Genomic DNA, 25,832 nt, shown 5'->3' with positions numbered 1-25,832 from the left:
ATTTTTCAAAAAATATTAATATATTATATATTATTTATTATTTTTATATAATTTCATATAAATTGCATCAAAAATATTTCTTCAAATTATATTCACAAAACAAACTACACCCGTGTCACTAACTAATAAAACATCAGTTCTTTAAACAGCGTGTGACCAATGTATCAACTATAACAGGAATGAGGGAGCATTTTTTATTTATTTTTTAGAACTACTATATTTAAGGAAAACAAAAAATAATTTTGGTCTCAATATAATAAAAATTTATCAATTTTGATTTCAATATAAAAAACTCATCAAATTTAGTCTCATTATAAATAATTTCAATCAATTTTAGTCTCACTATAAACCATTTCAATTAATTTTGATCGCACCGTTAAAAAATTAACGAAAATTGCTGACGTGGACATAACAGAGTTGACGTGGTGGCTGATCTGGAAACTAAACGTATATGACTATCTTGTTACACAGCCCTGTATATTTCAGTTTATAATTATACATAACCATGTTGTTACACGACAATGTATAATTTTACACGGTCATGTACATTTTTGTTTTAGTCTAAAATTTTATTTTTTTTGTTATATTTTTTTTAAAAAAAATATTTTGAATTTAAAATAGTTAATATAGTTAAAAATAGACAAATTCAATAATAATCATAATATATTTAAAATTTATCAATTTTAATTCATATTTAAAAATTTATAAGATATTTTTTGAAATATTTTGTCTAAAATTTTATTACTCATAAAAAATTTTCTTCTTACAAACATCCAATTACACAACTATTTTTATTTTTTTATATTATAATAGTACTAAAATTTAATTTATTATTTCAATACAACAATTGGATTTTTATAAGAGAATTTTTTTTTATAAATAGTAAAATTTTAGACAAAATCTTCCAAAAGAATAAATGTTTATATTTGAACTAAAATTAATACATTTTAATTATATTATGATTATTATTAATTTTTTTCTATTTTAACGGTATCATCTATCCTGAATACATATATATATAACAAAAAAACAAAATTTTAGACAAAAATAGAAAGGTACAGCTGTTACATAGTCGTGTATAATTGTACATAGCCGTGTAACAATGTTACATAGTCGTGTATAATTGTACATAACCGTGTAACAACATGACCATATATAATTATACACTGAAATATACACTAACAACATGACTGTGTATTGTACATAATCTTGTAGTTTCCAGGTCAGTTGCCACATCACCTGAAGTCCGCATTAGCAATTTCCGTTAATTTTTTAATGGTAAGACCAAAATTGATTGAAATTATTTAAAATAGACCAAAATTGATTAAAATTATTTATAATTAGAGTAAAATTGATGATTTTTTTTTTTTTTTTTTTTTTTTTATGTTGAAACCAAAATTCATAAATTTTTGTCATATTGAGATCAAAATTGATTTTTTTTTTCTATATTTAATTATATTTTATCCATTCCATTTTGATTGTTAACTTTGATTAAAATGATTTAAATAAGAAAATTAATAATTGTGTTTGTTTTGTATTTTGAATGTATATATTTTTTTATATATGAAAAATTGTATTATAATATTTAATATTAGAATTTTCGTATGCTAGTTAAAAAAAATATAAGTACACTTCAAAACCCCTAACAAAAACAAGAACAATCCAAATAAATATGCAGACTTTCATAGCCCCAACTCTCAATCAATAATAAATACATAATCAAAACAAATATACAAGTAATAATAATAATAATAATAATAATAATAATAATAATAATAATAATAATAATAACAACAACAAATATGCAAGCTTTTAAAGATAGCTAGCCTAACATAAAATAAGTGCACAATCCATACTAGTATACAAACATTCAAACACAATAACCTCACAGTCCAAATAGTATGCAACTTCCAAACATTAACAAATAACAAGTAGACAATTCAAAAGGTTATGTAGGCATTCGAGAAGCTTTCCTCCTAGTAAATAATAAACATACATTCAAAACTAATACACAGGACTTCTGGCTCAATTATAGATAATAAACACACAATTCAAATATATATACTAACCCTCAACAAATAATAAGAGCTAATAGTGAGACTTAAACTCAACAATTATATAGGATATTGGATGCACCCATTTCTATAAAAATAAATACACCCAATCTAAATCAACATACAAGCTTTAAACACATTTTTCTCAAAATCACAAGCACATAATCAAACCAATATACAGTCTTTCAAGCACCTCAATCATCAACAAATCAATAGTTACAATACAAAAAAAAGAGACATAATTTGGGCTTTCGTATGCCTACCTCCAAACAATGATGAACACGTAAAACAAACGACAAACCTTCAAGCACGCATTGTAAGCAAGACACCGCCAACACATAATAAGCGTAGAGTCCAGACATATATGTAAGCTTTCAGACATGATTGCAACAGTAAACATATAAAACAAATACCAGTCTTTCAAGCATGCCCAAACCCAATAAGCACATACTCAAAAACATATATGCAAGCTTTCGAGCATGCTTGCTTCTAATAAATAATAACTACACAATCTAAACATGTGCAGGTTTTTATAGCATGCCTACCACTAAAACACAATACATGTAAGTCAAAACAAATATGTAGGTTTTTTGCACACTAGATCTTCAAGCTTCTGGGCACGCGACATGCTTGCCATAATATAAAATAAGCACACCATCAAAGATATACATGCTTTCAAGAAGAGAAACAGAAACATAATAGTAACTAATATAAACAACACGCTCTCAATATAGACTAATGGGAACAGCTACCCCAATAAGACAGTAAGCACACAATGCAATATATGTGCACACTTAAGGGCAAACACATAATCCAAACATACGTGCAACTTTTCTAGCACACCACCCAAAATGTAAACAAACAAGCAAACAATCAAAATAGATAGGCTTTTGATGTTGGCCCAAACACAAAATAAGCACACCATCTAAAATAGATATGCAAATTCTCATACATGTTTCCCAGAAATAAAAATAAACACAATAAAGAAAGGCATTTGAACTCATGGGAACACCTGACTCAATTAAAAGTAAGCTTACAGTGTAATTTATGTGCGCATTCTTCAAGGCAAACACATAATCCAAACATACACACAACTTTCCTAACACACCTCCCAAATGTCAACATGCACAAGCCTATAGTCAAAATAGATATCAAGGATTTCCAACATGTTTGCCCCAAATACAGAACAAACATACCACTTAAATAGATATGCAATTTTTAAGACATGTTTGCCACAAACATAAAATAAACACAATCAAAACAGAGACTTTTTTGGGAAGCAAACATTCAAAACAAAATATGCATACTAAAACACACTTGCAAATAAAAATACACACACTTCCACAAAAACATATATTAAACATATAGTTAAAACGAATATGCAAGCTTTCATGCACCCATCATATTGATAGATAATATCCACCTACTTAAAAAAGAAAAAAAGAAAGAACCCATCACCAACAAAAGTAAAACAGTCATATGCTAATGAAAAGAAACACACATTCCAAACAAATGCAAGTTGTATGGCAAACTCAAGCACCCCCAAAAGTAAGCACAATCCACATATTGGGCATGCCTACAACCTCCAACTAAAATCCGAAATCAGTTTGCAAGCTTTCAAGCACATCTTTCTGAAAATAACAAGCACACAATCAAACATGTATGCAAGCTTTCAAACACGTTAGTCCTCAACAAAAAATAAATGTACAATAAAAATAAAAAAATAAACAAGCTTTGGGCACATCATAGTCAAAACATATATGCAAGCTTGCTCCCAATAGATAATTAGCACACAATTACAACATATGCAAGTTTTACTGCATTCCTCTCCGTAACATAATAAGCACTTAGTCATATATGTAGGTTTTCTAGCAAACCATATATTTAAGCTGCTGGGCACATCTGTACTCAATAGAAAATTGGCATATCATCAAAGATATGCTAAGTTTCAAGCATGTGTGCCCCCCAACATATAAATCCACAATTCAGGTAGATCTGCAAACTTTCTAGGAACAGCTGCCCCAATAAACAATAAGCTCATAGTCCTACGAATACACATGCTTAGGTATGCCTACCACAATAAGTACATGCCCATACAAACACAAAAACTAACGGATACCCCAATAAAAAAGTAAGCACACAATGCAATATATGTGCACACTTACAGGCAAACACATAATCCAAACGTACATGCAACTTTTGTAGCACACCACCCAAATGTAAACAAACAAGAAAATAGTCAAAATACATACAAAGGCTTTCAACGTTGGCCCAAATACAAAAGCACACCATGTTAATAGATATATGCAAATTCTTATACATGTTTCCCAAAAATGGAAAATAAAGAAACTAAAAAAAAAAACATTTAAACTCATGGGAACACCTGACCCAATAAAAAGTAAGCACACAATGCAATATATCATATATATATATATATATATGTGCATACTTCAGGACAAACACATAATCCAAACATATATGCAACTTTCCTAGCACACCTCACAAATGTCAACATGCACAAAGCCAATAGTCAAAATAGATATCCAGGCTTCCATACACACATACCCCAAACAAAAATGTATGCATTGTCAAAGCAAAGGCAATCAAACACACTTGCACAAAACATATATTAAACATATAGTTAAAACGTATATGCAAGCTTTCATAGACCCATCATATTGATAGAAATATCCACCTACTTAAAAAAAAAGGGCCCATCACCAACAAAATTCACGCAGTCATATGCGATTAACTATAACGAAAAGAAACACACACTCCAAACAAATGCAAGCTGTATGGCAAACTCAAGCCCCCCTAAAAGTAAGCACAATCCACATATTTGAGCATGCCTACAACCTCCAACTAGAATCCAAAATCAGTTTGCAAGCTTTCAAGCACATCTTTCTGAAGATAGCAAGCACACAATCAAACATAAATGCAAGCTTTCAAATACGTTTGTCCTCAACAAAAAATCGATGTACAATAAAAACAAATAAACAAGATTTGGGCACATCACAGTCAAAAAATATATGCAAGCTCTCTTGGAACAGCTGCCCCAATAAATAATAAGCACATAGTCCTACAAATACACATACTTAGGTATGCTTACCACAATAGATAATAAGTACATGCCCATACAAATATGTAGGCTTTCCATCTTACCTGCACCGAACATACAAATAACATATGGTTTAAACAAACACATAACGAAACGCACATATCAAACTACATATATATATAGAAAGAGAACAAAATATTAATATAAGTAGACGAGTGAAGTAATGAACATAATTATGGACTTGTTTACATTAAGATGGCTTGGAGGATTAGATTTGTAAATGAAATGTATTTTCTAATGCAGTTGAAAATATAAAAATTCAAGAAACATTAGACAAAATTTTAAGCAAGAGATAATATACATAGGTTGCACTAAAAGAAGCTAACAAAGAAAAGAATAAATGAGGAAAGGAAAACCACAAAGAAATAAACACTAAAGAAGGTGTAGTGCAGATTACCGAAAGATCTTCTTACTTGATTTCCATGCTTTGGCTCGAGGAAAGACTGGTCTTCTGTTGCATTCTCATGCTTCTTCAAGTGAGAGTAGCACTTGATTTGCATGATTGATTAATTTTCTGCTCACAATTATTCACCAGCTAGTCAGTAAACAACTGCGATAAAATAACTAAATTATTATCAAAAGTAGGTAGACAGATAAAGAGAGATGGAGGACAACATAATTGGTCATTCACCTCCCAAAGGCTTTCATAATTTAGAACAGTGCAATTGGGTTTTCTAATGGCAGTACTGTGTGATGTTCACCAGCCTTTAGATATGGCAAAGACACCTAGCTATTTAGAACAAACTAAATGATAAACTCTTAATAAACAAGATCACCAGAAAATAACACAAGACACATTGATAATAGAGAATAAAATAGAAGATTCTCCACAAAATCTTTAAAAAAAATAATAAAAATCAAATGTTCAAATAAAAGCACAAATACCTGAAATCACTCTATACATCTATACCACCCAACAGACCAATACCATACCACAACATCTTTAAACTTCTCTAATATGTCACCAATCAAGTATAAAAAGTAATTGTATTGTAATATTACCTAAATCAATAAAGAAACATTCTGGAATATTTGATACTAAACAGACGAATACTATATTTAAGCACCACAACATTCTTAAACTTCTCTAACATATCACCAATCAAGTATAAAAAATAATTGTGTAATATTACCTAAATCAATAAAGAAGCATTCTGGAATTTTGAAACTAACCGATTGAAAAAAAAAACTTGTCCATTGGGTTGCCGTAGTTTTCCTTGATGAGTCATTGTAGTTTATGAATGTGGTGGCATCACAACCTTCTCAAGCGCAGAAACTTGACCAAAAAAAAAATGTGTTAAAATTCTAAAGTAATACATATGCAAATTGAATCTCTCTTTAGTATGGAAATTACCTTTGTGCAATGTAGATATTCTTTTCATTGGATTCTATTCATTCATTAACATTGAGAAAGAATACAAAAACAAAACATGAAGTTAACACTACATACACTAAGGGTGTGTTTGTTTGGGGGTTTAGATTTTGAGTTGGGATTTAAATAGTAAAAATTTTGAATTTGAATAGTTGTATGATATAATATAAATAGGTGTTGATGTGATGTTTTGAATGTAAAATTGATTTTTAGTATAATAAAAAAAAAATGAAAAATAGGTGTTTGATTTGATGTTTTTGAAGGAAAAAAATGCGATGAATAGTGTATTTGGGGGAGAATTCCCCAAACAAACACACCCTAAAAGGATACAAATGCTAGTTGGAAAGAGAGGTACTAAAACATGATAGCTAAGGCCAAAAGCCAACAACAGGTAATAATTTGAATAATAGACACTGTGAGAGAGGGAGTTGGAAAGAAGAAAAATAACTTGCCTGCAAGCTTTCATAACCATGGTAATTGATCTCCTCAAGATCTTAGAAATCAAACCTATGTCAATGGATTTCAAAACACTACAATATAAAGAAAGTACAATCAAAACAGTTAATCACTTAGGAACAAGATGTAAAACAAAAACAGAAAAGAAAAAAATCATATATTCTATAGAAAATCTTGAAACAATGACCTGGTCAACAAAAAAACTTTATGGTTTAGGACAAAGCGTACAAACTAAGGAACTTTGGTAATGATACTCCAATATTTTAATTGAAAAAAGTCTACTAAAGATTGGATCTTTGAAGTCTACAAAACAAACTATACTGCTCTTTATGCCCAAATAGTTATTCATTTATGCCTCATAAAGCTTTTAAGAAAACAAATCTCATTTCCTCCTTTGTCTTATTGAGTTATAAAATACTTACCATAGTATCCACAAGCTATCAATTAACATACTAATCCATGACTTACTACCAATGGGGTTAGATCGGCTATAAAGGAGGAACCTAGAACCTCAATTGTTCAACTATGGCAAACTAGAGTAACAAGAAAGGGAAAATAGCCAAAAAAAAAAAAAAAAAGGAATAGAAAAAAAACATATATAGGGTTTAGATTTCCCCTTTCACATTAAGGAATGATTTGTGGAATCACCCAACTCATCGTTCCTATCAAGTTTTAAGAGAAAACCCAAAATCTCAATTGTTCAACTATGGTAGGCAACAATGAAAAAGAAAGAAATGGCCAAAATTTTTTAAGAGAAAAAAAATATTTTAGTTCTAAAATTTTCCCCTCCCACTCATTGGAATGGTACGTGGAATCACCCAATTAAAATCTATGTTAGTTTCCAAATTTTTTCAGTAATAGTTACCTCATTTTGACACATTCGCATAATATTTTAACTGACCTCACCAAGAGTTTAGCACTTTAAGCATAGATTTTGCCAAAAGAGTATAAAGAAAATAGAAACCTAGTAAAAGAAACAAGAGCTACACATGGTGAAAATGCAGAAATTGCAACACCTTGAATAAGGCAAAACATAACAAAAACATTTCCTTAGATGCTTACCACAATATCCTTAATTTGAACTAAAGAATAAAATATGGTTATACAACAATGAAAAAGGAACCTAGAACCTCAATGGTTCAGCTAGAGTAAGAAGGAGAGGAAGAAAAATAGTCAAAAAAGTAGAAAAATGCACATTTTAGTTTTAGATTCTCCTTTTACTTTAAAAAAAGGTTTGTCGACTCACCCAATATCCATCCTCATCAAGTTTAAAGTAAAATCCAAAACCTCAATTGTTTAGCTATGGCACGTGAGAGTCACCAAAGAGGAAAAAATGGGCAAAAGAGATTTGAAATAACACATTTAAGGTTTAGATTTCTCTCAACTTTAAGGAATGGCTTGCGGAATCACCCAGTGCACCATTATCATCAATTTTAAGGGAGCATCTAAAACCTTAAGAATGGTTTGTTTAATGAATCACCATAGAATGACTTGTTGAATATCAAACATGGAAGAGGAAAAAAAAAATGGCCAAAAAAATTTTTGAAAAAGCATATATAAGTTGAGGTTTGCCTTCCACTTTAAGAATGGTTTGTTGAATCACCAATTCACCGTCCCATCAGTTTTGAGGGCTCAAAAGATATTTTGGAAAAAGTTAATTAAATTCTTAAATAGCATAAGCAATGTTTCAGCATTTTTAAGCATAGATTTAGGGGAATAAAAGTGTAAAAATAATAATAATAGAAATGGCACCCAATAAAACAAATGCAGATCTGCACATTGTAAAATTGCAAAAATCACGATGCAAACAAGAATGGAGAAAAAAAATAAAAAAATTAGAAAAATGTACATGTTAGGTTTAGATTCTTCTTTTTACTTTAAAGAATGATTTATGGAATCACCCAATCACCATCCTCATCAGGTTTAAAGTAGAACCCAAAATCAGTGTACAGCTATGACACGTGAGAGGAACCAGAGAGAGGAAAAAATAGTCAAAAGAGATTTGAAAAGACATAATTTAAGGTTTAGATTTCCCTTCACTTTAACGAATGGCTTGTGGTATCACCCAATTCACCATTATCATTAGTTTTAAGAAAGCATCTAAAACCTCGAGAATAGTTTATTTGAATCAACATGGAATGGAATGACTTGTTAAATCTAATGCATAGAGGAAAAAGTAGTCAAAAAAGATACCGCAGTTTCGGTTTAGATTCTTCATTTACTTTAAAGATTAGTTTGTGGAATCACCCAATCACCATCTTCATCTACTTTCAAGTAGAATCCAAAACCTCAATTGTTCAGCTATGGCCCGTGAGAGTAACTGGAGAGAGGAAAAAATGGTCAAAAGATTTTGAAAAGACACATTTAAGGTTTAGATTTCCCCCTACTTTAAGGAATGACTTGTGGAATCACCCAATTCATCATTATCATCAGTTTTAAGGGAAGATCTAAAACCTCAAGAATGGTTTGTTTGAATGACTTGTGGAATCTCACACATGAAAGAGGAAAAAATGGCCACTTTTTTTTTTTTTTGGAAAGAGCGCATTTAAGTTTAAATGTTCCTCCCACTTTAAGAATGGTTTGTAGAATTACCAATTCACCATCCCGTCAGTTTTGAGAGTTGTAAAAATGTTTTTGAAAGAGTTGATTAATTTTTTAAATAGTAGTATTAGCAATGTTTCAGCACTTTAAAGCATGAATTTAGGCAAGAGTAAAATAATAAAATAAACAGTGTGTGACACAGAAAGTTCATGAAATTTAATTGGTGTTAACTTTCTATGTAAAAAGAACACAGATCAAAGGAGAGGATATCTACCATAATTCGAAGGAAAAACCGATCTGAGGTGTTAGTTCCCTATAAGCAGAGGGCTCTGCTGCAAGTAAAATGCCGGCACATCAAATCAAATTGATTCAATATTTGATGCAGTGCCCCAACCACACTTCACAATTAATTTATTCACTTTCAATTATTGTCCTCACTTCACTCTGATATCTCCTAAAACCCCGTCCGAAGAGACGAATGCTTATTTTGATTTAATAATGCTGTCTGTCGTATGATCTGATTAACCAAAACTACTACATCTAAAGACATTATGAATTTATGGGATTTAATCAAAGTGAGGGGGCTGTGGATGAAGCGAAGAATGATGGAAAAAGTCAAAATTAATCTTACATTGTTGGAAATGAATATTATGTCAACGAACCATTAATCCTTTGATGCTTTAAGAGCAGCTTCCAATCACAATAGTCACCGAGTCCTTGAGCAACATACAACCACGTTGTCATTGCTGCCACAAATCCTATTTCAAGAAACACTCAATTCTGATTAAAAATAATGGAGAAACCGGGGATAGACCAAAATACTTAATATAAAAAATTGATTACAACAAACCAATAAAACTTGGATCACTATAACAATGATATTAGCAAGAACACATTCGATCCATCCAAAACAGAACATGATTTTGAACCATAGTGCTAAATTCCTAAAATCCCATAAAAAGGGTTAGTGAGAGTTATTAATAATGCAATGATTGATGGTAACAGGAGGAGAATCAGATATATATACATACCCATATTAGCAGAAGAGCAGCCAATGGAACCAGAAGACAACTTCCAGAAGAAAATGGAACCACTTCCAGAAGAACTGACAATTCTTCCAAAGAAGACAATGAAACCACTTCCAGAAGACATTTTTTAGACACGGCCCCGCCAAGAATCCTTGTCGACGATTGGACCTAGGCAGACCAAAATTCGAATCGAAATATTTGTCAGGTCCGGCTTAAATATGATCATTGTTCAATTCCCACCGGATCAGCGCTTGCATATTTCGTCGCCATGTTTTTAGAGAAGACCTAAAAGGAAACAACAATATTTCAACAAGAATCATCCTCCACAAAACCCTAAATTGAATTCAAACAAATCTACTATACTCTCATATGTCCATAGAACTAAAATCCAATTAAACCTAACTCACAGTCAGTCGCATCATCTTCAAGATTCAAAGAAATTGACTGAAACTTCAACCAGAAATTCATACCTGCTTTTCGTGCCTTCCGGTCTCCCCTGCCGACGATTCAACCCTACCTAGGCAGTCCAGACCAAAAATCATCACCGACCGTCTCGCCCCTATCGAATCGAATTAGACTCATCTGTTGTCCCCATTGCATTGCATTCTCGAAGTCAGTCATACCGTCTCGCCCCAATAGAATCGAATCGGACTCATCTGTCCCCGTTGCATTGCACTCTCGAAGTCGGCCGACAACTGGGGCGATGGCGATGAGACGCTCGGATCTCTCTCTCTGATTCTCTCACTCTCATTTCTTCTGTTGGTGGATTTGTTGTGAGCGTTTGAATAAATAACCCACACCTTACAACGGTAAGTAAGATGACGATGATATTAACAAATTTAGTTTCCTTAATTAAGTTGTGCTGTTTTAAATTTTAAATAAAACATAATTCCGTTAGTCACCGACCACAGTATAATTTCTTACAGTTAATACATTAAAAAATAATTAAAACAAATTTTATTTTATATTGTATTATGGAGTATCGTATTTGATTGTTACTGTTCTTTTGATATATTTTTTTTATTATTTTCATTTGTAATTTTATTTCAGCATTATACAAATTTTATTCAGTTATTTATATATTCATTTAAATATATAATGCTACAAATTTTAAGTATAAAATATTAATCATTTTTAAAACAATAGTACTATTTTTCATTTTATAACCGTTGATATATTGGGCTGTAACTGATATTTATATATATATTTATACATTTATGGTGTTTTTATTTTGAAATTTGAACATTAAAAATTTTGAACCTAAATAATTATACAATGCGAATGTAAAATTAATTTTTAATATAATAGAAAAATATAAAATATACGTGTTTTATTTGATATGTTAAGAAAAAAGTTGAATGAATAGTAAATTTTGAAAAAAATTCCCAAACAAACACTTTGGGGGATTGGATTTAATTTTTACTATTTATTCCATTTTTTTTTTCCCAAAAACATCAATCAAACACCTATTTTTTATTTTTTATATTATACTAAAAATCAATTTTACATTCAAAATATCACATCAACACCTATTTATATTACATGATACTAACTTTTCAAATTCAAAATTTTTACTATTCAAATCTCAATTCAAAATCCAAATCCCCAAACAAACACACCCTTAGTAAATTTGTAAGTTTTAAAAGATGCATATCACAATTTGGGTCGCGGATCGGCAGGTAGCGTCCCTGGGTTTTAGAGAAAAATAGAGCCTAACGTCCGGAAATTAATTTCAGATATAAAACTGTTCGATTGGGGGCCAACATTTGGGCGAAAACTTATATTGTATGGGCTTGATATGTACAGACTTTGTAATAAATGGGGAGTCAATGATTTTATTTTATTTTTTAAAAAAAAAAAATTGTCAAAAATATTTATGTAAATATATATTCTTGGACTTTCATCTTCCTATCTTTTCAACTTCTATAAATTTTATCACTATAATTTTTTTGAATTTATTAAAACCATCTTCAACTCATTATTTCAATTCTCACTTTAAAAAATATATTCATATTTTATATTATTTTATGTTTATAAATTAAATTCAAACTTTAATTTATTTTTACAATATAACCCAAACATATATAATTATACATTATTTTAAAAATATATATAATTATATATCATCTTTCGAAAGGTAAAATTATATATCATTTTTATTAAAAAAAATTATACATTATTTTACAAAAATAAAATTATATCACTTTCCAAAAAAATAAAATTACATATAATTTTTTTAAAAAAATTACACAATATATCTTAAAAATAACAAAAGTACACAAACTTCACTCAAAAAATTGGAGTTGAGTGTACAGTGTAGCGGGCTGCAAAAATAATGGAAGGATTTTGGGTGAGTTGGAGTCATTCCTCCAATTTTTGCACAATCAGAGCATTTTTTCAATGTTGGAGTTGTCCTAACCTAACAAAATTTTTCTTTAAAATATGAAACCAAATATTTATTTTTTATATTATATTAAAATTTTAATTTATATACAAATATTATATTAATATTTATTTATATAACATAATACCACTATTATATTTTAACGTTTTTACTATTTAAATTTCAAACTCCAAATAACCAAACTTCCAAACAAATACAATCCTAAGGGGATTTTGGTTTATGCTTTAAAAAACTTACTGTATTTTATATTACTCGGTCATATAAAAATAGATTCATTTGATTTAGATACAAATTTTAATGTGATGTATATATACTTTTTTCTCTTTTATAATAAAAAAAAAGTGATTAAAATAAATAAAATAGTAGTATGATATTTTACTTATATATATATATATTATGACAAGGGAAATGTATGTTTGTATTACACTTATACTCTCTCCGTTCATTAGTTAGCTTTTTATTTAATTTTTGCATGCGAATCAAAATAAATTAGTATTTTAAATATATATAATATAATAAATAAGTATAATGTCCATTTTATCTTTGACATTAAAATAAAAATAATATAAAAATTAAAAAGTATTAATATTTTAGTATTTAATTAATAATTATTTTTGAAGTAAAATAAAATAATTTTTTTTGATTTAAAAAACTACAATGATAAAAAGAAATTTAAAATATTAAAATATAATTATCGCACGAAGTTTAAAATATACTATAAATTTATTCATTTAGTATTTTTAGACAAATTGATTTTTCGTAAATATTATTAAAAAAATATAATATACTTATATTAAAATTAGATATATATACATTATCTCCTTATTAAAATTCAATAATTCAATACTAAATATTTTTTAATTATTAATTCAATTATCGATATCTAACATAAAAAATATATATATATTCATAAAAAAACAAAAAGCTAACAAACCATATATTTTAGTTAATTAGATAAATAAGAAATTTAAATTATATTTTATGATTAAATAATAAAAAAAAACACACATTTTTAAGTATTTTGGGACCACAAAATAATGGCCTAATAATTAAAGTTTTGTTATAATTAATGATGACACGGTCAGAGTTCATTTTCATAATTCTACGGATCCAAAAATAATTACTTTCACTATGATTATTTGAAAGAATTATTTTACTACATCTTTAAAAAAATATAAAATAAAGAGCTATAGTGCTGATTTTTTGTGTATACTTTATAAAATAAGAATATTTAATGTCTGGTGACAAAAAATAGATACGGTTCAAAAATCTAATTTGGACTTAGCACAAAAAATCGTATTTTTGCTTAAAACAATATGCCTGCAAAATTTTAAGGCAACCTGGCATGAGTACAAACCGGGCCATGCCTGACCCGCCCCAATTTTAAAAAATAATTTTATAGATATATTAATAGATAAATTTAGGTTAAAAATAAAGTTATAAGCTAATGGTTTAGTTGGTATGATGTAAGTATAAAATCATGGGTATGAAATTATTTTAGAATTTAAAAAAAAAAAAAAAAAAGAATGGGCCAAATGGGCTGGCCCGGAACGACCCTATTTGAAACTAAATGGTACTCGGGCTTAGATTTTCAAATTCAAATTAAAACTGGACCGTGTTTATCTGGCCCAAAACATTATTGGGTTGGGCCGACCCAGCCAATTTGCCACCCCTAATATCCAATATTTATATTTATAGTGTGTATTGTATAATATTATTCCCAACTGACACTATTTACATATTTGTCTGTCCCGTAACAATTGACATTTTTTTTATTTTTGGTAAAAATTATTAAATCAAAATATATTTAATAAATATAAATCAACTTAATTAACTATATAACATACAATATCATAAATGACGTAGGACCTATTCAAAATCATTTATTTCTACCCCTCTTCTCAAAAAATAAATATTTTTATCTATATTTAAAACTACACATTTTTTATAAAATTGTTTATGTTAATTATAAATAAACAATTTTTTTTTATTTACTTGTTTTATAAAAAATTTTATTATTACAAAATGATATGCATATTGCATATAGTTTTTAATTACTATATAATCATATTAATATATATATATATATAGCACAAGACACTTTAATTCGTGCACTCTCATAATTTTGGAATTTTTTTTATCTTTTAAATAATAAGTTTGGATAATTAGTTAAAATTTGTTAGGGTAACCACTAATCTAACAAAATTCAAATTTATCGAGATAATAAATAACAAAATATGTATAAAATTAGAGTTTTGTATATCTATATATACCTAACATTGCGGAGATTTGGAAAAACGGCAATCCTGACCAATCAGAAATTTTAAAAAAGTGCTTGTAATTCGATCAGAATGACAAAGTTTTTAGGTTTGTTTTTTTTTTATCTTTATTTTCCTTAAATATGTGATTTTTGTTGGTTGATTTAATGATGATTGAACATGTTAATATGTATTATTAAAAACTCTTAAATGTTATTTCATTATTGTGAATTTTTTACTTTTGGTTTGGACAACCGTGATTTTTTATTTTTTTATTTCTTTTACCTTTTTTAAGGGTTTTCACGTGTTTTTTTTTTCGAATTTTATTTATGCATATAATTTGTTATCGTTAAAAGGAAGTAAATACTTTTCTACATAAAAAAATATCATTATCTCTTTTATATACTCCTTCCGTTACAATACAATAGTCTTGTTTACCATTTTGTCCGTCCCAAAACAATATTCACATTTCCATAAATAACCATATTACTATAAAAATACCCTTATTTTTTTATTATTACTGCCACTATTTTTTACATTAATACACTTACAAGGGCAAAAAAAAAAAAAAAAAAATTTTACCCGTACTCTTTTCCTACTACCAATATAATATCACCAAACCCAACACTATAGTTCTGAAGACGGAAGGAGTATTATTTATGCATATAATCTGTTATTTAGTGAAAATTTTATAATAAATTTGTTTTCTTTTACTTATAAATTTTAAATTATATGAAAATTTTTACTAATCAATTTTTTTATCCATACTATGATGCAAAAAAAAAAAATCTTAAAAAAAAAAGAGAGAAAAAAAAAATAAAAGAAAAAAAAATCAGGTATAGTCTTTTTTGTCTTTTTATTTATTTATTTATTTTATAATGTATAATAATTTTATTAAATTAATTTTAATTTTCTACTAATAGATTCTTTTTATCGTTATTATATATTTATTTACTAATTTATTTAGCTTCGAGTATAATATTTTAATACTCCATTATTATTGTGTCTGTATATTTTAAAATTATCTGTTGTGTTATTTTATTTTCTACTTTTTTTATTTTTATTTTTATCTCTGTTATGTTTAAGTTTAAATTGTAATATATATTTATAAAATTTTGATTCGCTTACTTAATATTTTTATTTTTTATTTATAGTTTATTTTTTATATAAATTAATTTTTGGCTATGTTCATACTACATTTTATTATCAAAATAAAATTTATCATTTAAAATATAAAAATTAAATTAATATCATAAATTATATAATAGGCTAGTTTTTTAATATTTAAACATATATTTTAATTTAAAATTAATTATATATATTAAATTTACTTTAAAACTATATATATTATTTATTATAAAAAAAATAATATAATAATATAATTAATTATTATTAACTAATTAAACATCCACGTCTTAAATACGTGTCTCTCTAATCAAAATGTTAAACTCCGATGGAATTGAAAGAGTATATTTTATGTTTAATTAAATTGTTGCATGTGTAATATAAAACCGTATACCACATGCTATCTGAATTAAATATGTGATGTTTATATATTTTTTTTAAAATTTTAATTTAAATGTACTATATTTTATAATATTTTTACAAGTTAAAATAATGTTTTTCACATACTTTTTTTACTAGTTAAAATAATGTTTATATGATTTTTCAAAATTTTCATGAATAAAGTAAAAGTAATAAAAAAAATTAATAATATATGATATAGATCTTAGACCACTTACTAATAAAATTGTATAATATTTTTACATTTAAAATTTCATAGATTTATTTATTTTTTTACAAGTAAATAAAGTTAATTAAAATTACAAAAAATAAGAACAATCTAAATAAATAAATATGAAGACTTTCGTAGCCCAAACCCTCAGTCAATAATAAATACACAATAATAAAAAGATATGGAAAATTTCGACTACTTTTACCATAACAAATAATAAACACATTTAGAATACGCTACCCAAACATAAAATACTCCCTCAATCCAAACAAACAAATATTATATTTTTAAATTCTGTAATAGATTAAAAAATAATACTATAAACATATATCATATATTTATAATTTATATAAAATTTTTAAAATATTTTGATATTGATATAATGACTAACAATAAACACATAATTAGTACAAAATATGCAAACACTAACCTAACACAAAATAAGTGCAGTGTCCATACAAATATACAAACATTCAAACACACCAAACCAGTATAAAATAAGCTTACAGTCCAAATAGTGTGCAACTTCCAAACATTAACAAATAACAAGTAGACAATTCAAACGGTTATGTAGGCATTTGAGAAGCTTTCCTCCTAGCAAATAATAAACATACATTCAAACATATATCCAAAATTTTGGTTATGCTAAGGCTCAACAAATAATAACCGGTAATAGTCAAACTCAACAAATATATAGGATATTAGGTGCACCCATTTCCATAAAAATAAATAAACACCCAGTTATCAACACATAAGCTTCTAACCACATTTTTCTCAAAATCACAAGCACATAGTCAAATCAAAATATATACTTCAAGCATGTCAATCCTCAACAAATCAATGGTCACAATAAAAAAAAAAGCACAATTTGGGCTTTGAGATGCCTACCTCCAAACAATGATAAACACATAAAAACAAACAAACTTTCAAGGATGCATTAGCAAGGCACCAACAACACATATTAAGCATAGAGTCCAAACATAATTGTAGGCTTTCAGACACGAATGCAACAATAAACATATAAAAAAAAATACCAGTCTTTCCAAGCATGCCTAAACCCAATAAGCACATAGTCAAAACATATATGCAAGCTTTCGGGCAGGCTTGGTTCTAATAAATAATAACTACACAATCAAAACGTACAGGTTTTTATGGCATGCCTACCATTGAAAAACACTGCATATAGTCAAAACAAATATGTAAGTTTTTGGGCACACTAGATTTTCAAGCATTTTGGCACACGGCATGCTTGCCATCAAATATAAAATAAGCACACAATCAAAGATATGCACTTTCAAGAAAATAAACAAATACCTAATAGCACCTAATATAAACAAAACATGGAATCAATAACAAACTCTCAAAATAGACTCATGGGAATGGCTACCCATAAACACACAATGCAATATATGTGCAAACACATAATCCAAACAAACATACATGCAACTTTTCTAGCACACCATCCAAATGTAAACAAACAAGCAAACAATCAAAATAGACAGGCTTTTGATGTTGGCCCAAACACAGAATAAGCACACTATCTAAAATAGATATGCAAATTCTCATACATGTTTCCCAGAAATAAACAATAAACACAATGAAAAAAAGGCATTTAAACCTGACCCAATAAAAAGTAAGCTTACAATGTAATATATGTGCATGCTTCAGGGCATACGCATAATCCAAACATATACGCAACTTTCCTAACACACCTCCCAAATGTCAACATGCACAAGCCAATAGTCAAAATAGATTTCAAACATGTTTGCCCCATATACAGAATAAGCATACCACTTAGACAGATATGCAATCTTGCAACATGTTTGCCCCATATACAGAATAAGCATACCACTTAGACAGATATGCAATCTTGCAACATGTTTGCCACAAACATAAAATAAAAACAATCAAAACAGATAGACTTTTTTGGGAAGTTTTTTCCCAAGAGAAATGAAGCAAACATTCAAAATAAAATATGCATACTAAAACACAATTGCGAATAAAAATACACACTATGAATTTGGGTTTCGGGGCACACTTCCCCCCAAATGATTAACAAGAAATAGTCAAAATAGATATAAAGGCTTTCAAGCATGCTTTTCCATAACACAAAAAGAACTGAGCACAAACAAATATGCTAACTTTTGGATGCTTTCCGCTAAAAAAATGACCCTTAACAATTAATAGACACAATCAAAATAAATATGCAAGTTTTTTGACCTCAAGGAAAAAAGATAAGGTATTATAGAGTCCAGCAGATATGCAGGCTTCCATACAGACATACCCAAAACAAAAATGTATGCATTGTCAAAACAAAGGCTATCAAACACACTTGCACAAAACATATACTAAACATATAGTTAAAACGAATATGCAAGCTTTCATGAACCCATCATATTGATATATAATATCCACCTACTTTAAAAAAAAAAAAAAAAAAAAGGAGAGGGGGGGCTCATCACCATAAAAATCAAACACATAGTCATATGCTAACGAAAAATAACACACATTCCAAACAAATGCAAGTTGTATGACAAACTCAAGCCCCCCAAAAAGTAAGCACAATCCACATATTGGGCATGCCTACAACCTCCAATAAAAATCCAAAAGCCGTTTGCAAGTTTTCAAGCACATCTTTATGAAGATAACAAGCACACAATCAAACATAATGCAAGCTTTCAAACACGTTGATCCTCAACAAAAAAATAAATGTACAATCAATCAAACCTGATAAACAAGCTTTGGGCTTATCATAGTCAAAACATATATGCAAGCTTTCAGGCATGCTTGCTCCCAATACATAATTAGCACACAATTAAACAACATATGCAAGTTTTAATACATTCCTCTCCCTAACATAATATGCACTTAGTCAGATACGTAGGTTTCCTAGCAAACCAATATTTAAGCTCCTGGGCACATCTGTAATCAATAGAAAATTAGCATATCATAGAAGATACGCCAAGTTTCAAGCATGTTTGCCCCAAACATATTATAAATACACAATTCAGGTAGATGTGCAAACTGCACATAGTCTTACAAATACACATGCTTAGTTATGCTTACCACAATAGATAATAAGTACATGCCCATACAAAATGTAGGCTTTCCAACTTACCTGCACACCAAACATACAAATAACATATGGTTTAAACAAACACGTAACTTTTCAAGTACACTTGCCCTCAAGAAAAAGAAACTCACATATCAACTAAATATATTTAGAAAGATAACAAAATATGACGAGTGAATGAGATGTATTTTCTAATGCAACTGAAAATATAAAAATTCAAGAAACATTAAACAATTTTAAGCAAGAGATAATATACAAACATATATATATGTTGCACTAAAAGAAGCTAACAAAAATATAAATAAATAAATAAGGAAAGGAAAACCACATAGAGAAATAAACACTAAAGAAGGTGTGGTGTAGATTACGGAAAGATCTTCTTACTTGATTTTCCATGCTTTGGCTCAAGGAAAGACTGGTCTTCTGTTGCATTCTCATGCTTCTTTAAGTTGAGGGTAGCACTTAATTTGCATGATTGATTGATTTTCTGTTCACAATTATTCACCTGTTAGCCAGTAACCAACTGCGTTAAAATAACTAAGTCATCATCAAAAGTAGGTAGACATATGAAGAGATATGGAGGACAAAATAATTGGTCATTCACCTCCCAAAGGCTTTCATAATTTAGAACAGTGCAATTGAGTTTTCTAATGGCAGTACTGTATGATGTTCACCAGCCTTTAGATATGGCAAAGACACCTAGCTATTTAGAGCAAACTAAATGATAAAATGCTAAATAAACAAGATCACCCAAAAATAAAACAAGACACATTGATAATAGAGACTAAAATAGAAGATTCTTCACAAACTCTTTAAAAATTTAAAATAAAAATCAAATGTTCAAATAAAAGCACAAATACCTGAGATCACTCTATACATCTGTACCGCCCAACAGATCAATACTATATTTCAGCACCACAACATCCTTAAACTTTTGTAATATGTTCTATAATCAAGTATAAAAATAAATGTGCATTCTGGAATATTTGAAACTAAACAGACAGAATACTGTATTTCAGCACCACAACATCTTTAAACTTCTCTAACATGTCACCAATCAGGTATAAAAAATAATAGTGTAATACTATCTAAATCAATAAAGAAGCATTTTGGAATTTTGAAACTAACTGATTAAAAAAAAAAAAAACTTGCCCATTGGGTTGCTGTAGTTTTCCTTGACGAGTCATTGTAGTTTATGAATGTGGTGCCATCACAACCTTCTCAAGTGCAGAAACTTGACAGAAAAAAAAAAGTGTTAAAAACTAAAGTAAATATATATGCAAATTGAATATCTCTTTAGTATGGAAATTACTTTTGTGCAATGTAGATATTCTTTTCATGGGATTTTATTCATTCATTAACATTGAGAAAGAATGCAAAAACAAAACATGAAGTTTACACTACATACACTAAAAGCATACAAATGCTAGTTGGAAAGAGAGAGGTATTAAAACATGATAGCTAAGGCCAAAAGCAACAACAGGTAATAATTTGAATAATTGACACACCGTGAGAGAGAGAAAATTGAAAAGAAGAAAAATAACTTGCCAACAAGCTTTCATAACCATGGTGGTTGATCTCCTCCAAGATCTTAGAAATCAAACTATAAAGAAAGTACAATCAGAACAGTTAATCACTTAGGAACAAGATGTAGAACAAAAAAAAATTCATCCAAGTATTCTTTAGAAAATCTTGAAACAATGACTAGGTCAACGAAAAAACTTTATGGTTTAGGACAAAGCATACAAACTAAGGAACTTTGGTTTTGATACTTCTAAATTTTAATTGAAAAAAATCTAGTAAAGTTTTGGATATTTGAAGTTTAGTAAAGTTTTGGATATTTGAAGTCTACTTCTAAACTTTCACTTTAAGGAATGCTTTGTGGAATCACCCAACTCATCATTCCTGTCAAGTTTGAAGGAAAAACCCAAAATCTCAATTGTTCAACTATGATAGGCAATGATGAAAAAGAAAAAAATTGACAAAATTTTTGAGAAGAAAAAAATGGCCAAAATTTCTGGAAAAAAAAAAAAAAACAAAAAACATTTTAGTTCTAAAATTTTCCCCTCCAAACTCACAGGAATGGTAGGTGGAATCACCCAAGTAACCATCTCTGTTAGTTTTCAAATTTTTTCAGTAATAGTTATTTCATTCCAACACATTCTCATAGTCTTTTAACGGAAAATACCAAGTGGTTAGCAATTTAAGTATAGATTTTTCCGAAAGAGTAAAAGGAAAATAGAAACCTAGTAAAAGAACCAAGAGTTACACATGGTAAGAATGCATAAATCACAACACTTGGAACAAGGCAAAACATAACAAAAACATAGAACCTTAATTTGAATAAAAGAATAAAATAGGGTTATACAAGTCCGAAAAAGGAACCTAGAACCTTAACTGTTCAACTAGAGTAAGAAATTAGAGGAACAATAGTCAAAAAATTAGAAAATGCACATTTTCGGTTTAAGTTCTCTTTTTACTTTAAAGAATGGTTCGTGGAATCACCCAGTTGCCATCCTCATCAGGTTTAAAGTAGAATCCAAAACCTCAATGGTTCAGGTATGGCACATGAGAGGAAAAATAGCCAAAAAAGATTTGAAAATACACATTTAAGGTTTAGAGTTCCCTTCACTTTAAGGAATAACTTTTTGAATCACCATAGAATGACTTGTTGAATATCAAATATGGAATAAGAAAAAATAGCCAAAAAAGATTTAGAAAAAGCATATAAAAAAATAGATTCCTTCCACTTTAAGAATGGTCTGTTGAATCACCAATTCACCATCCCGTCAGTTTCGAGGGTTCTAAAAGTTTGGGAAGAGTTGGTTAAATTCTTAAATTGCATAAAGTAAAAAAATTAGAAAAATGTACATGTTAGGTTTAGATATTTTTTTCTTTTACTTCAAAGAATGGTCTGTGGAATCACCCAATCACCATCCTCATTTGATTTAAAGTAGAACTCAAAACCCAACTTGTTCAACTACGGCACATGAGAGTCGCCGGAGAGAGGAAAGAATAGCCAAAAGAGATTTGAAACAACACATTTAAGGTTTGGATTTCCCTCCACTTTAAGAAATGGCTTGTGGAATCACCCCTTGCACCATTATCATCAGTTTTAAGGGAGCATCTAAAACCTGAAGAATGGTTTGTGGAATATAAAATATGGAAGAGGAAAATATGGCCAAAAAATATTTGGAAATAGCTAAGTTTAGATTTTCCTTCCACTTTGAGAATGGTTTGTTGAATAACCAATTCACCGTCCCGTCAGTTTTCAGGGTTCTAAAAATATTTTGGGAAGAGATAATTGAATTCTTAAATAGTAGTATTAGCAATGTTTCAGCACTTGTAAGCATAGATTTAGGTATGAGTAAAAAAAATAGAAATAAAGAATTTGTTCACATTGTGTTTCTACATGACATAGTTTCCCTAAATATTATTTAGAACTTATAATATATATAACATTAACACAATATATATATACACATTTTATACACTCAAAAAAGTTAATTTTTCAATATAATTTTTTTTTTTCTTTTATAATAGCGACACAATTGAACATACCTGGCATAAAAAACAAATTCATCTAAATATACCAAGTGTGCAAACCCAAAAATGGCAACCCCATAAAACAGATGCAGCGATAAACATGGTTAAATTGCATAAATCACAATGCAAACAAACAAGTAAAACAATTAAGAAGCCATTTCTTGGATTTTATTTTTTTTGTTGGATATATTACACAAACAACAGAACATAGAAGCAATCCATCCCACAAAAGGGCAATCAGTTATTTGTGGATAGAAAGTAAATATTGAGATGAATTGAATGAAGAAAATTGAATCACTTGTTATGTTTAAAAAAGAGAACAAAAGATATAATATTTTAAAGATATTAAGCTAATGGATTACTTTAAATTTTTGTAAAAATAAGTTTTGAAAGAATTTAGACTGGGACGAAACACGAGCTTTGCTTATGTACAAAATATATTATATTTTTAAAAAGATCAGAGGATGAATTATTAGAAATTTTGGAAAAGGGAATTGAAAAATAGAAAAAGTTTGGGGAGGGAAATAGGAACTATACAAATTGAAATTAAATTTGGATAGAACAAAGAATATGAAAATTTGAAATTTTAGGAGAAGGACTCGAAAAATGAAAGGAGATGAGAGAGTAATGAAATTCGAAGATTGAAAATAGGATTTGAAAGAACTTGATTTGAGAGAATAAGTTTATTGTTTCATTTGAAAAATAGATGAAATAACAATTAAACCTTTGTTTTTCAAGAAGAGGTGTTGAGATAATTTAACGTAAAGTAAAATTGAGTTCTTTCTTACATCTAAATAAAAAAGTAAAAGATATAATATTTTGAAAAAGATCAAGGGAAGAATATATAATTTTTTTGGAAAAAAGGGATGATATAAAGAACCTGTAACACTATCATGAATATATGAAAAACGAAAACAAATACCATGAACATCCTGAGCTTCATTTCAATGACGAGAAGCTGTGTCAAACTTTCTTTCCTTCTTTCTCCATCTTATCTTATTCAGTCACACTGGCTTCATAAATTCCTTTCAATATCAAGAAAGGGAAAAGCAGAGAGAGAATCATATCCTATTCCTATTTTCATCCAGGCTTGAGTAACAATAGAAACAAACAGGTTCATGATGTGGCAATCAAATAAGCTAAATTACAATCATATAAAACAATGAAAATCAAAAGACAAAAATATTAGTATATAACAAAAAAATAAATAAATCAACTTAAATACCCAAATCCAAACCTTAACTAAGTCCAAACCCAGCCTATACATAGTCCATCCCAAGAAACTGTATCTTGGATAGAAGAAAGTTTGCTTGACCCATCGGCTGGACAGAACTGCAAAGTTTAAAAGGAAAAAGTAAATAACAGTAACCAAAATAATAAAAAAGTCAAGGTGATATCAACATATAGCAGAGCTCTGTAAGTTCAGCTTTCATTTTGAAACAACATATCAATAGCAAGGAATGACAATGGCTGTCCTTGTATTCATCCTCAGAAGATAAACAGTGTGTGTGACACAGAAAGTTCCTGAAATTTAATTGGTGTTAACTTTCTATGTAAAAAGAACACGGATCAAAGGAGAGGAAAATTGTGATACATACTATTTCCTCCCACATCAAGAAGCTTATCCATATGAACATTGTACTCGGCAAGGTTCAATTCAAAAGTTCATTGAGAATAAGGCCAATAGTAATATCTTTATTGAATTTTCTGTCCTCCTCAGAGCACGTCACCTATCAAAACAAAAACCAAAATAAACAAAAGAAAATATTTAGAGAAGTAAATAAGAAGCAAGACATAAATAATCAAATATGCCATGTGAGGAGGACTCGATTTCACACCACAATATCTTTAACCTTCTCCAATCTATGCTCCAATCAAACAATCAAATATGTTTCTCCACAAAATCTAAAAAATCAATTGTTCAAATAAATGCCCAAATACTGAAATCAATATGTAAATCTATACCACCCGAAGGAAGAGGGCTCGATTCCACACCACAGTATCTTTAACCTTCTCCAATCTATGCTCCAAATCCAATAAAACAGAAAAAGAAGTTTCCATAAACCACCACCTCTGAAACTTTAGGGATACCGAAAGACGGAACAGCGGTCGGCGACGAGATGCCATGTGCTCCCCTCCGTTCCTCTCTTCGCTCCCCTCCATTCCTACTGAAGATTGGAAATTCAAGATCAAGAGTCATGAATTGCTATTATATAAGGAAAATATACATCTCAACATCACAACGGT

At 28.8% G+C, this 25,832-nt stretch overlaps 1 protein-coding gene and 1 long non-coding RNA gene across 15 annotated transcripts; both read right to left on the bottom strand.

Annotated features, from left to right (window-relative positions):
• Nucleotides 1-994: 994 nt before the first annotated feature.
• On the bottom strand, nucleotides 995-25,832 carry LOC127258198 (uncharacterized). 13 transcript variants are annotated; one of them, XM_051284957.1, is made up of 6 exons: nucleotides 25,551-25,824; nucleotides 25,184-25,315; nucleotides 24,823-24,917; nucleotides 20,424-20,544; nucleotides 20,033-20,084; nucleotides 995-1,239 (listed from the first exon to the last, which is right to left on the bottom strand). In XM_051284957.1, the coding sequence occupies exons 2-6, from the start codon at nucleotides 25,212-25,214 to the stop codon at nucleotides 1,236-1,238; spliced, it is 303 nt and encodes a 100-aa protein (XP_051140914.1). In that variant the 5' UTR covers nucleotides 25,215-25,315; nucleotides 25,551-25,824; the 3' UTR covers nucleotides 995-1,235. The 13 variants fall into 13 exon arrangements, 5 of the variants coding, with proteins under 5 accessions (XP_051140914.1, XP_051140912.1, XP_051140911.1 ...); XM_051284955.1 differs by lacking the exon at nucleotides 995-1,239 and adding an exon at nucleotides 17,398-17,560 and having other exon boundaries at nucleotides 25,554-25,832; XM_051284954.1 differs by lacking the exon at nucleotides 995-1,239 and adding an exon at nucleotides 17,398-17,560 and having other exon boundaries at nucleotides 25,551-25,825.
• On the bottom strand, nucleotides 4,987-11,353 carry LOC127258203 (uncharacterized). 2 transcript variants are annotated; one of them, XR_007840262.1, is made up of 8 exons: nucleotides 11,040-11,353; nucleotides 10,573-10,854; nucleotides 10,173-10,299; nucleotides 9,816-9,873; nucleotides 9,194-9,320; nucleotides 6,346-7,074; nucleotides 5,570-5,686; nucleotides 4,987-5,216 (listed from the first exon to the last, which is right to left on the bottom strand). It is a non-coding gene; the product is annotated as an uncharacterized LOC127258203 (long non-coding RNA). The 2 variants fall into 2 exon arrangements; XR_007840261.1 differs by having other exon boundaries at nucleotides 5,586-5,686.

This window comes from Andrographis paniculata, unplaced genomic scaffold (assembly GCF_009805555.1).
Source record: "Andrographis paniculata isolate CXL003 unplaced genomic scaffold, ASM980555v1 Contig59END, whole genome shotgun sequence".
Classification (NCBI taxonomy): Eukaryota; Viridiplantae; Streptophyta; class Magnoliopsida; order Lamiales; family Acanthaceae; genus Andrographis; species Andrographis paniculata.
Note: the sequence above shows the minus strand (reverse complement) of the source record. Positions and strands in the feature narration are given on the sequence as shown.

Excerpts from the sequence above, each read along its gene's own strand:
- LOC127258198 (XM_051284955.1), bottom strand. The coding sequence starts at position 25,214 with ATGGATAAGCTTCTTGATGTGGGAGGAAATA. Across the intron at positions 24,918-25,183 it reads TCTTGATGTGGGAGGAAATA|TTCTGTCCAGCCGATGGGTC; the intron begins GTATGTATCACA and ends TAAACTTTGCAG. Across the intron at positions 17,561-20,032 it reads TGTACTTATTATCTATTGTG|GAGGAAAGCTTCTCAAATGC; the intron begins GTAAGCATAACT and ends ATTATTTGCTAG.